Genomic DNA, 14,679 nt, shown 5'->3' on the forward strand with positions numbered 1-14,679 from the left:
AATTTTGCATTTGGCCCAGTTATCGGATTGATAATGAAACAGTGCTCATCAAAACCCATGGTCTTTTCCCCACCATTTTTTCTTTTAAATTTAGAGTATCCAATTCTTTATTTTTCCAATTCAGGGCAATTTAGCGTGGCCAATCCACCTAACCTGCACATCTTTGGGTTGTGGGGGTGAGACCCACGCAGACATGGGGAGAATGTGCAAACTCCACATGGACAGTGACCCAGAGCCGGGATCGAACCTGGGACCTCGGCGCCGTGAGGCAGCAATGCTAACCACTATGCCAGACTGTGGGGCGGGGAAGGAGTGATGGGGAGCATGGGAGGGGCATGTTGCAGTGTCCAAGGAGTTGACTGGCCAGCAGGACTGGTCCTGTTGTGCTGTGGGTGATAATGTTGCTGAGGTTGAGGCACAGGGAGGTGGGAAGGTTCCCTCAGTCAGCTGGCCATTTCCTGGCACTCATCAACAGGCCGGACCTCCAGTCTGGAGCCTCTGCCAATCACTGCCATCTTCCTCTACCTCATCTAACTCCAGCCCGAAGATGGGTTTCTCTTGAAGCTCACTGACCTCAGCGTGTCTGTGTCCTTTGGCCACATTGTTGTCAGACTTTGCCACAAAAACCATTCCCTTGTTACTGAATCCACCCCTCTCCCTGATCAGAGGCTCAACCAGACTGTTTCAAACTCCAATGTCCATAGAATCCTCACAGTACAGAAGGAGGCCATTTGACCCATCAAGCCTGCACCGACCCTCTGAAAGGGCACCATAACTAGGTTCATTCCCCCACCCTATCCCCACCTAACCCGCACATCTTGGGGAGGAAACCGGAGCACCCGGAGGAAACGCACGCAGGCACAGGGAGAAAGTGCAAACTCCACACAGACAGTGACCCAAGGCCAGAATTGAACCCAGGACCCTGGCGCTGTGAGGCAGCAGTGCTAACCACTGTGCCACTCTGGCGCTGTGAGGCAGCAGTGCTGTCTCTGTGAGGCAGCAGTGCAAACCACTGTGCCAACCTGACACGGTGAGGCAGCAGTGCTAACCACTGTGCCACCCTGGCGTTGTGAGGCAGCAGTGCTAACCACTGTGCCACCATGTCGCTGTGAGGCAGCAGTGCTAACCACTGTGCCACCATGTTGCTGTGAGGCAACAGTGCTAACCACTATGCCACCCTGGCGTTGTGAGGCAGCAGTGCTAACCACTGTGCCACCCCGGCGATGTGAGGCAGCAGTGCTAACCACTGTGCCACCCCGGCGATGTGAGGCAGCAGTGCTAACCACTGTGCCACCCCGGCGATGTGAGGCAGCTGTGCTAACCACTGTGCCACCATCCTATGTAAGTCTGAGATTGGCTTCTGACCCCATATCAACTCCGTTACTAAGATTCACCTATTTTCAACGAACATTTGAACAAAATAGGAGCCGGTGGCCATTCAGCCCCTTCAGCCTGTTCACCAATCAACAAGACCTTGGCTGAACTGGTTGCTGAGTGTGGAGTTCAGCAATGCTGAACAGCATTGATTGCTCTCTGAGAGAAGAAATTCCTCTTCATCTTAAATGGGAAACCGCCTTATTTTTAAATCCTGCCTCCTACTTCCAGATTTCCCCACACGGGGAATCATTCTCCCAGGACCCACCCTGTCAAGCCCCCTTGGGGTCTTCTATGTGTCAATATGTAACATCGCTGGACTCCACTCGTCTCAGCTCATTGACTGCTGAAGCCCTCATCCATGCCTTTATTACCTCGAGACGCGACTATTCAAACACACTCTTCACATTCTTCCCTCTGAAAACCTGAGCTTATCAAACATGTTGCTGCCCATGTCCTAACTGACACCAAGACCTCTTCATACATAACCCAAATAGTCTCAAATTTAAAAATCCTACCCTTGTTTTCAAAACCCAACATGACCACTCCCCTCTCTATCTTTGTCATCTCCTCCAGTCAATACCGCTCCCCTCTCTATCTTTGTCATCTCCTCCAGTCAATATCACTCCCCTCTCTCTTTGTCATCTCCTCCAGTCAATATCACTCCCCTCTCTATCTTTGTCATCTCCTCCAGTCAATATCACTCCCCTCTCTCTTTGTCATCTCCTCCAGTCAATATCACTCCCCTCTCTATCTTTGTCATCTCCTCCAGTCAATATCACTCCCCTCTCTCTTTGTCATCTCCTCCAGTCAATATCACTCCCCTCTCTATCTTTGTCATCTCCTCCAGTCAATATCACTCCCCTCTCTTTGTCACCTCCTCCAGCCTTACAACCTCCGAGATGACTTTTCTTATCTCAGTCTGGCGTCTCGAGCATCTAGAATTTTAATCACTGCACTGTGACTATGTGTTCAGCCTCCTGCTCCCAGGCTCTGGAAATTCCACCCGAAACCTCCCGTCTCTCTCTTCTTCTCCAAGATGTTCCTGACCAAGCATTTTATCACCTGTCCTATCCTAATATTGCCTTATGAGGTGTCAAATCTGACTTTAGGAAGTTCCTGTGAAACATTTTAATGCGTTAAGTTTGCTATATAAATCCAGGTGTTATTCTTGGCTCGTGCCAGCACCTATCTGGTCCTGGCAGAGTTTGTCTAAAGGCGTCTTTAACTATATCGCGGGGCCACAGGGACTAATGTATTCAATGATGATTCAGCTGCAAACTGACCTTGATGGGAGAATGGTATTTGCTTATTGCATCATAAAGAACTGACGGTACAGTTCAGACAATGTGTCACCGGGGCACATCAACACACTATAGTCAATGTGTCCATGGGGCACATCAACACACTATAGTCAATGTGTCCAGAGGGCACATCAACACACTATAGTCAATGTGTCTACGGGGCACATCAACACACTATAGTCAATGTGTCCATGGGGCACATCAACACACTATAGTCAATGTGTCCATGGGGCACATCAACACACTATAGTCAATGTGTCCACAGGGCACATCAACACACTATAGTCAATGTGTCTACGGGGCACATCAACACACTATAGTCAATGTGTCCAGAGGGCACACCAACACACTATAGTCAATGTGTCCACAGGGCACACCAACACACTATAGTCAATGTGTCCATGGGACACATCAACACACTATAGTCAATGTGTCTACGGGGCACATCAACACACTATAGTCAATGTGTCCACGGGGAACATCAACACACAATAGCCAATGTGTCCATGGGGCACATCAACACACTATAGTCAATGTGTCCAGAGGGCACATCAACACACTATAGTCAATGTGTCCATGGGGCACATCAACACACTATAGTCAATGTGTCCATGGGGCACACCAACACACTATAGTCAATGTGTCCAGAGGGCACATCAACACACTATAGTCAATGTGTCCACAGGGCACATCAACACACTATAGTCAATGTGTCCACGGGGCACATCAACACACTATAGTCAATGTGCTCACGGGGCACATCAACACACTATAGTCAATGTGTCCATGGGGCACATCAACACACCATAGTCAATGTGTCCAGAGGGCACACCAACACACTATAGTCAATGTGTCCACAGGGCACACCAACACACTATAGTCAATGTGTCCATGGGACACATCAACACACTATAGTCAATGTGTCTACGGGGCACATCAACACACTATAGTCAATGTGTCCACGGGGAACATCAACACACAATAGCCAATGTGTCCATGGGGCACATCAACACACTATAGTCAATGTGTCCAGAGGGCACATCAACACACTATAGTCAATGTGTCCATGGGGCACATCAACACACTATAGTCAATGTGTCCATGGGGCACACCAACACACTATAGTCAATGTGTCCAGAGGGCACATCAACACACTATAGTCAATGTGTCCACAGGGCACATCAACACACTATAGTCAATGTGTCCACGGGGCACATCAACACACTATAGTCAATGTGCTCACGGGGCACATCAACACACTATAGTCAATGTGTCCATGGGGCACATCAACACACTATAGGCAATGTGTCCATGGGCACATCAACACACTATAGTCAATGTGTCCACGGGGCACATCAACACACTATAGTCAATGTGTCCATGGGGCACATCAACACACTATAGTCAATGTGTCCACGGGGCACATCAACACACTATAGTCAATGTGTCCACAGGGCACATCAACACACTATAGTCAATGTGTCCATGGGCACATCAACACACTATAGTCAATGTGTCCACGGGGCACATCAACACACTATAGTCAATGTGTCCACGGGGCACATCAACACACTATAGTCAATGTGTCCATGGGGCACATCAACACACTATAGTCAATGTGTCCACAGGGCACATCAACACACTATAGTCAATGTGTCCACGGGGCACACCAACACACTATAGTCAATGTGTCCATGGGGCACACCAACACACTATAGTCAATGTGTCCATGGGGCACACCAACACACTATAGTCAATGTGTCCAGAGGGCACATCAACACACTATAGTCAATGTGTCCACGGGGAACATCAACACACTATAGTCAATGTGTCCAGAGGGCACACCAACACACTATAGTCAATGTGTCCAGAGAGCACATCAACACACTATAGTCAATGTGTCCACAGGGCACATCAACACACTATAGTCAATGTGTCCATGGGGCACATCAACACACTATAGTCAATGTGTCCACGGGGCACATCAACACACTATAGTCAATGTGTCCATGGGGCACACCAACACACTATAGTCAATGTGTCCATGGGGCACATCAACACACTATAGTCAATGTGTCCATGGGGCACATCAACACACTATAGTCAATGTGTCCAGAGGGCACACCAACACACTATAGTCAATGTGTCCACAGGGCACATCAACACACTATAGTCAATGTGTCCACAGGGCACATCAACACACTATAGTCAATGTGTCCAGAGAGCACATCAACACACTATAGTCAATGTGTCCACAGGGCACATCAACACACTATAGTCAATGTGTCCGTGGGGCACATCAACACACTATAGTCAATGTGTCCACAGGGCACATCAACACACTATAGTCAATGTGTCCACAGGGCACATCAACACACTATAGTCAATGTGTCCATGGGGCACATCAACACACTATAGTCAATGTGTCTACGGGGCACATCAACACACTATAGTCAATGTGTCCATGCGGCACATCAACACACTATAGTCAATGTGTCCACGGGGAACATCAACACACTATAGTCAATGTGTCCATGGGGCACATCAACACACTATAGTCAGTGTGCTCACGGGGAACATCAACACACTATAGTCAATGTGTCCACGGGGCACACCAACACACTATAGCCAATGTGTCCATGGGGCACATCAACACACTATAGTCAATGTGTCCACGGGGAACATCAACACACTATAGTCAATGTGTCCACGGGGAACATCAACACACTATAGTCAATGTGTCCATGGGGCACATCAATACACTATAGTCAGTGTGCTCACGGGGAACATCAACACACTATAGTCAATGTGTCCATGGTGCACATCAACACACTATAGTCAATGTGTCCACGGGGAACATCAACACACTATAGTCAATGTGTCCATGGGGCACATCAACACACTATAGTCAATGTGTCCATGGGGCACATCAACACACTATAGTCAATGTGTCCATGGGGCACATCAACACACTATAGTCAATGTGTCCATGGGACACATCAACACACTATAGTCAATGTGTCCAGAGGGCACATCAAGACACTATAGTCAATGTGTCCATGGGACACATCAACACACTATAGTCAATGTGTCTACGGGGCACATCAACACACTATAGTCAATGTGTCCATGGGACACATCAACACACTATAGTCAATGTGTCTACGGGGCACATCAACACACTATAGTCAATGTGTCCAGAGAGCACATCAACACACTATAGTCAATGTGTCCATGGGGTACATCAACACACTATAGTCAATGTGTCCATGGGGCACATCAACACACTATAGTCAATGTGTCCAGAGAGCACATCAACACACTATAGTCAATGTGTCCATGGGGCACATCAACACACTATAGTCAATGTGTCCATGGGGCACATCAACACACTATAGTCAATGTGTCCATGGGGCACATCAACACACTATAGTCAATGTGTCCATGGGGCACATCAACACACTATAGTCAATGTGTCCAGAGGGCACACCAACACACTATAGTCAATGTGCTCACTGGGCACATCAACACACTATAGTCAATGTGTCCATGGGGCACATCAACACACTATAGTCAATGTGTCCACGGGGCACATCAACACACTATAGTCAATGTGTCCATGGGGCACATCAACACACTATAGTCAATGTGTCCATGGGGCACATCAACACACTATAGTCAATGTGTCCATGGGGCACATCAACACACTATAGTCAATGTGTCCAGAGGGCACACCAACACACTATAGTCAATGTGCTCACGGGGCACATCAACACACTATAGTCAATGTGTCCATGGGGCACATCAACACACTATAGTCAATGTGTCCATGGGGCACATCAACACACTATAGTCAATGTGTCCACGGGGCACATCAACACACTATAGTCAACGTGTCCACGGGGCACATCAACACACTATAGTCAATGTGTCCATGGGACACATCAACACACTATAGTCAATGTGTCCATGGGGCACATCAACACACTATAGTCAATGTGCTCACGGGGCACATCAACACACTATAGTCAATGTGCTCACTGGGCACATCAACACACTATAGTCAATGTGTCCATGGGGCACATCAACACACTATAGTCAATGTGTCCACGGGGCACATCAACACACTATAGTCAACGTGTCCACGGGGCACATCAACACACTATAGTCAATGTGTCCACGGGGCACATCAACACACTATAGTCAATGTGTCCATGGGGCACATCAACACACTCTAGTCAATGTGCCCATGGGACACATCAACACACTATAGTCAATGTGTCCATGGGGCACATCAACACACTATAGTCAATGTGTCCAGAGGGCACACCAACACACTATAGTCAATGTGTCCACGGGACACATCAACACACTATAGTCAATGTGTCCATGGGGCACATCAACACACTATAGTCAATGTGTCCAGAGGGCACATCAACACACTATAGTCAATGTGACCAGAGGGCACATCAACACACTATAGTCATGTGTCCAGAGGGCACACCAACACACTATAGTCAATGTGTCCATGGGGCACATCAACACACTATAGTCAATGTGTCCAGAGGGCACACCAACACACTATAGTCAATGTGTCCATGGGGCACATCAACACACTATAGTCAATGTGTCCATGGGACACATCAACACACTATAGTCAATGTGTCCACGGGGCACATCAACACACTATAGTCAATGTGTCCACAGGGCACATCAACACACTATAGTCAATGTGTCCATGGGGCACATCAACACACTATAGTCAATGTGTCCACGGGGCACATCAACACACTATAGTCAATGTGTCCACGGGGCACATCAACACACTATAGTCAATGTGTCCATGGGGCACATCAACACACTATAGTCAATGTGTCCACGGGGCACATCAACACACTATAGTCAATGTGTCCATGGGGCACATCAACACACTATAGTCAATGTGTCCATGGGGCACATCAACACACTATAGTCAATGTGTCCATGGGGCACATCAACACACTATAGTCAATGTGTCCACGGGGCACATCAACACACTATAGTCAATGTGTCCATGGGGCACATCAACACACTCTAGTCAATGTGCCCATGGGACACATCAACACACTATAGTCAATGTGTCCATGGGGCACATCAACACACTATAGTCAATGTGTCCAGAGGGCACACCAACACACTATAGTCAATGTGTCCACGGGACACATCAACACACTATAGTCAATGTGTCCATGGGGCACATCAACACACTATAGTCAATGTGTCCAGAGGGCACATCAACACACTATAGTCAATGTGTCCACGGGGCACATCAACACACTATAGTCAATGTGTCCATGGGGCACATCAACACACTATAGTCAATGTGTCCATGGGGCACATCAACACACTATAGTCAATGTGTCCAGAGGGCACATCAACACACTATAGTCAATGTGTTCAGGGGGCACATCAACACACTATAGACAATGTGCTCACGGGGCACATCAACACACTATAGTCAATATGTCCAGAGGGCACATCAACACACTATAGTCAATGGGGCACATCAACACACTATAGCCAATGTGTCCAGAGGGCACATCAACACACTATAGTCAATGTGTCCACGGGGCACATCAACACACTATAGTCAATGTGTCCATGGGGCACATCAACACACTATAGTCAATGTGCTCACTGGGCACACCAACACACTATAGTCAATGTGTCCACGGGGCACATCAACACACTATAGTCAATGTGTCCATGGGGCACATCAACACACTATAGTCAATGTGTCCATGGGGCACATCAACACACTATAGTCAGTGTGTCCATGGGGCACATCAACACACTATAGTCAATGTGCCCATGGGACACATCAACACACTATAGTCAATGTGTCCAGAGGGCACATCAACACACTATAGTCAATGTGTCCAGAGGGCACATCAACACACTATAGTCAATGTGTCCACGGGGCACATCAACACACTATAGTCAATGTGTCCAGAGGGCACATCAACACACTATAGTCAATGTGCTCACAGGGCACATCAACACACTATAGCCAATGTGCTCACAGGGCACACCAACACACTATAGTCAATGTGTCCATGCGGCACACCAACACACTATAGTCAATGTGTCTACGGGGCACATCAACACACTATAGTCAATGTGCCCATGGGACACATCAACACACTATAGTCAATGTGCCCATGGGACACATCAACACACTATAGTCAATGTGTCTACGGGGCACATCAACACACTATAGTCAATGTGTCCACGGGGCAAATCAACACACTATAGTCAATGTGCCCATGGGACACACCAACACACTATAGTCAATGTGTCCATGGGGCACATCAACACACTATAGTCAATGTGTCCATGCGGCACATCAACACACTATAGTCAATGTGCCCATGGGGCACATCAACACACTATAGTCAATGTGTCTGTGCAACTCCAGAACTTGAAAAGATGATTTTTCAAAACCAGATTGATAACGTGACCTAACAGAATGGCATGCACATAAACCCCAGCTAACTGAGTGACTGAACTGGTTCAGTAATATTAACAGCAAATCCAGAACTAACAATTAAACAACTCACTGAGGAGGAGGCTCCACAAATGTCCCCCTCCTCAATGATGGAGGAGCCCAGCACAGCCCAAAGATAAGGTGAGGCATTCGCAACAACCTTCAGCCAGAGGTGCCGAGTGGATGGTCCAACTTGTACATCTCATGTGGGCCCCAGCATCACAGAAATCAGTCTTCAGCCAATTCAATTCACTCCACTTAATATCAAGAAACGGCTGAAGTTGACTATTTATTACCCATCACGAATTGGCCTTGAGAAATGATGGTGAGCTGCCTTGTTGAACTGCTGCAGTCCCTGAGCTGGAGGAACACCCGTGGAAATATATCAGCCGTTCCTTCACTGTCACTGGGTAAAAATCCTGGAAATCCCTCCCTAGCAGCACTGTGGGTGTACCTACATCTCATGGGCTGCAGCGGGATTGATAATATTAAAGTGAGACACAGTCCTATATAAGATGAGATGAACAGGTTAGTAATAGCTTTACTTATTAACGCTTAGCCCTACACTGCGTATGGTCTGAGGGACGCAAAGTCCTTTCATGTTTTGATTTGATCGGATATTGCTTTTTAAATTCATTTACGGGATGTGGACGTCGTTGGTTAGGCCCCAGCATTCATTGCCCATTCCTTGTTGCCCTTCAGAAGGAGGTGGTGAGCTGCCTTCTTCAACCGCTGCAGTCCCTTGTCTAAGGAACCTTGGTGACTAACTGCAGTGCATCTTGTAGATGGTACACACGGCTGCCACTGTTTTTCGGTGGTGGAGGGAGTAGATGCTTGTGGATGAGATGCCAATCAAGCGGCTACTTTGTCCTGGATGGTTTTGAGCTTCTTGAGTGTTTTTGGAGCTGCACCCACCCAGGCAAGTGGAGAATATTCCATCACACTCCTGACTTGTGCCTTGTAGATGGTGGACAGGCTTTGGGGGGTCAGGTGGTGAGTTACTCTCTGCAGATTTCCTAACCTTTGACCTGCTCTGGTAGCCACAGTATCAATAAAGCTAGTCCAGTTCAGTTTCTGGTCAATATACTGCGAGCTATCCTGTCTCCCTGAACTATGGCTCCCAAGCCAGTGATTTCAAATTCCGCTTTAGAAGTCACACTTTCAAACCTTCTTTTCAATTATGCTTTCCCTCCGCTGCTTCTATCAAGTTTTCTCTTTCAGGTTTTACACCTTTCTCTCCCTTCACGTTTCCACAATTATTTCAAATAATGTCTCCCAAACTGTAGTAATTTCTCACAAACCTTATCACTACTACAGATATCTTTCTGACCTTTCACAATCCAATGCTTTTTCAATTCTCTGTGACTTTCCTCTGCTCCATTAACTTCATTTTTAAAATTTCTTTAACTAGCTGGCCATTAGATTTCTGGCATCCATGGTCTTAGTATGGCTTTTCTTCTAGCAAGGCCGAGAATGTTGTTGCCTCTTTAACCATCTAAAGCCAACTGCTTCCAGCAGAGCTGTGAGAGCTGCCCTCTCCCTCACTAACTATATCTAACTGCAATCAAATTAGCTAAACTAAAACATCTCTACCTTACAAGGCCCCAGTTGCTAAGCAACCGCTGCTGGTTTATTTACTCTTCATGCTGTTGGCCTCTCTAAGCACAATAGAAACACAGTTGGACTTGAAACCAACCGCTACACATACAAACACCTTTTGTCCAGCATTAATCTAACTATAGGTTTTACCCTTCCAGACTCAAACATTAAATTAAACCCACTTTAGAAAAAAGTATAGTTTAAAGTTTACAATACAAATCCCTTAAAACTGCCTTTATTTCCCGAGCAGATGCTCGGTATGTATGTCATACACCCCATGGACTGGTGGATCATACCTAGCAACATATCCCTTCCAGTGTTTACAATAGACAATGTGTAGACCATACCCAGTCAGCCTGTGTTTGCAAAACATAAAACATAGGGTGCGATTTAATGCACATAAAAGTCCTGTTATGGGTGTGCATGGTGGGGTCTTCCTCAGTGCTGTGACCCGGCTATCAAATGCTAACTGTGTCATTTCATCTAGCCTTGGTCACTGACGCCCACCGAGGCCATATTCACCTTAATTCCTGCACTCAAGGGGCCCCTTCGGACCCCCCACCACAGCCTCCGGAATGGGGATGGGGTGGAGGCATGGGCATAAGTAGGGTGCTCTTTCCAAGGGCGTTAGCAGACTCGATGGGCGAATGGCCTCCTTCTGTACAATAAATTCTACGATTCTATGAATGAAAATGGGTCTTGATTCATTCATCTCCCTTAATGGATCAGTGGCCGTAGTTGTGAAAGCCCAACGTTTGCAAACATTGCCCACATCAAAAAGAGAGGTAAGTGTATTCCAAGCACTAAGTGCATTCCCAACACTCAAGGCTGTGATTTCACTGCACCTATCTGTCTTACCAGGGGTCCCAATGGGGGTCACCCTATCACAGGGGCCCCTGTGTGGGGCTCTATTACAAGGATCCCTGGGGGGTGAGGCAGAAGATTGTTGTAGGGGCGGCCCTTGGACGGGCTCAGATGGTCCCGACCAGTGTGGCCCTGCCGTAGTGAACCTCGTGGTGGCCAAAGGGGCAATGATTGCTCCCTTGGTGCACAATGCCAGGACCACACTGGTAGAAACCGCCAGTGATCTGCGTTCACGTGATTCCCAGCCACGGGGACCAGAGAGTCACGGGAGGGTGCATCGTGGACCTAGTTCATGCCACCAGCACGGAAGGGGAGGGGGCGACGCACCACAGGTGATTTTTCCCCAATATCCACTTCCCCATCCCATCGGAGGAACGCATTCCGGGAGTCCCCGGATGGAGAATCCTGTTCATCGTCTCCCAAACAGAGAATTCACTCCTTTGTCTGTGTCACAGTAAAACTAACTGAATGATCAGGAACAAGAACATCTCCTTGATATAGACAAAGAACAAAGCTCAGTACAGCACAGGATTAGGCCCTTCGGCCTTCAAGCCAGAGCCGACCATGGTACCCGTCTGAAATCTTCTGCACTTCCGGGGTCTGAATCCCTCTATTCACATCCTCATCACCTGGGAGATAATACCCCAATCATCTGACCACATCAGCTTTAGCATTAAGATGCAGCAAGCCTGTGAACAGTGCTGAGCTGTGATGGACGGTACCTGTATGTAATGTGTTTCTGTCTCCATTTCTGGCCTGTTAATGCATATCGTTTCCTCCTCTGCCTGCGAGTGACCCGGGGGTGATCAGGGACTCCACATCGAGGCTTCTTCATCCACCTAATAGTAACAAAGAGAATCAACACAGAATTGTCCATGAAACTGGGAGTTCCAGTGAGGGTTCGATCGCGCTTTCCTTCCACTCGTTTTCTTGCTCCCGCGGGCTTCCTGCGATTGATGCAGGGGCTTCCCCATAACCAGATCCCCCCCCCTCCCCTCCCCCTGAGAGAAACCCCCCTCCCCCCACAGAGAATCCCCCTCCCCTCCTCTCCCCCACCCTTCCCCACAGAGAAACCTTCCTTCAATCACCCTTTCATCTTTAGATGGCAATAAAACCCCATTTCTTTCTATCTTCACCCTTTGTCTCTTCCTCTGGACAAAGATTCCTCCAACAGACAAATCTCTACAACAGGAAGCAAGGTTCTGTGGCACAGGAAGTGCTCACAGATGGAACACTGTTAGAATCATAGAATTTACAGTGCAGAAGGAGGCCATTCGGCCCATCGAGTCTGCACCGCCCCTAAGAAAGAGCCCCCACTTCCACCCTATCCCCATTACCCAGTAACCCCACCTAACCTTTTTGGACACTAAGGGCAATTTAGCATGGCCAATCCACCTAACCCGCACATCTTTGGACTGTGAGAGGAAACCGGAGCACCCGGAGGAAACCCACGCAGACACGGGGAGAACGTGCAGACTCCGCACAGACAGTTACCCAGCGGGGAATCGAACCTGGGACCTTGGAACTATGAAGCAACTGTGCTAACCACTGTGCTACCGTGCTGCCTTAATAAGATGGGTTTCCAGCCTCCACTTTTATCATATACCTTTTAAAGTCTCCTACATTATTAGTGACGACACAAAAATACGCCATTGATTGGAAAGCACTCTGGACATTGTGGGGTTGAGAAAAGGGCCTCAAAGTCTTTTAATGTTGTTTCGGATTTCTCTCCTGTTCACCGTCTGAAAATTCTGAACACCATCCATTCCTGTTCAGATATCTTTTTATTTGATTTTGGGATGTGCATGTCACTGGTAGGGTTGGAGGTGTTATTCATAGTCAGTAAAGTCGCCTTCGTCCCAGATGACCATAGGTTGCTTTCCCCTTTGGGGGGGGGGGGGGGGGGGGGGGGGGGGGAGCTGACTGGTGGTGATTTAACCTGAGGGTCACCCACACCTCAGGCGAGGGGCAAGGTTGAGAAGGTGGAACCTTCATGAATAACCTCAGCCGATACGGGAATTGAACCCACGCTCTGGCCTCACTCTGCATCACAAAGCAGCTGTCCAGCCCAGGGAGCTAAACCGGGTGTTGAGGGCTGACCGAGTTGGTGGGTGAGGCTGGACAAACATACCACCCACAGGAGGCTATCGGAGAGTCACATGACGAAGAGCCTAGTTAGGCTCAGTAACAGCTGTAAGTCTGTATATCTGTAAATAGTTACGTTAATCAATAAACCAGTTATTGTTCAAAAATCTATGGCCGGGATTCTCCCAGCCTCCGTGCTGCAATCGCGCCCGGCCCGGGGGTGGAGAATGGGGCATCGGACCTGCGACGCCTTTGTGTGATTCTCCGGAGAATCGCCGTCAGCCGCGCACACGTGGTCGACGCGGTGCTGGTCGGGACCGATGAAAGAGGCCCCCGTGGTGATTCTCCGCGGTCGACCGGCCGAGTTCCCGCCGGCATGGTTATTGTATGGTTCCACCCGGAAGGAGCTCGGCGTTGCAGCTGAGGTGGGGCCGTCCTATGGGAGGGCAGGGTGCACGGCACACTCCAGGGCCCTCCGGGAAGCCCCTTAAAAACGAAGAATCACCCCGGATTTTTTCACCCAATTATTGGAGAATCCCAGCCATTCTCTCTGAACCCGTTACTGAGCTAATGGCTGACATACATAGAAAATAAGGGCACGAGGAGGCCATTCAGCCCTTCCAGCCTGCTCCGCCATTCATCCTGATCATGGCTGATCAAGTTCAATACCCTGATCCTGCCTTTCCCCCATATCGTTTGATCCCTTTAGCCCCCATAGCTTTATGTAATAACTAATACCTAATATCTAATCAGACCCCTGGGCATTAAACAATGCCTGAAGCCATCGACAATCCCGTTATATGGCCCAGGAAGAATGAAGTTCCGGGTCAAAGGTACATCACAAGTGATGGTCCAATAAACAGATACGGGAAGCACAAACAGGAACATATACCGGGGCTGTTTAGCACAGGGCTAAATCGCTGGCTT

General features: G+C 48.1%; 1 protein-coding gene across 1 annotated transcript in view; it reads right to left on the minus strand.

Moving 5' to 3' along the window:
• Positions 1-14,679, minus strand: part of LOC119969175 (matrix metalloproteinase-24-like) — a 94,273-nt gene that overhangs the window by 9,065 nt on the left and 70,529 nt on the right. Inside the window, exons 3-4 of the mRNA XM_038802411.1 lie at positions 12,390-12,506; positions 526-658 (exon numbers count right to left, since the gene is read on the minus strand). Of these exons, the coding sequence (XP_038658339.1) occupies positions 526-658; positions 12,390-12,506 (250 nt within the window). The remainder of the gene's footprint in view (positions 1-525; positions 659-12,389; positions 12,507-14,679) is intronic.

Source organism: Scyliorhinus canicula, chromosome 7 (assembly GCF_902713615.1).
Source record: "Scyliorhinus canicula chromosome 7, sScyCan1.1, whole genome shotgun sequence".
In the NCBI taxonomy this organism is placed as follows: Eukaryota; Metazoa; Chordata; class Chondrichthyes; order Carcharhiniformes; family Scyliorhinidae; genus Scyliorhinus; species Scyliorhinus canicula.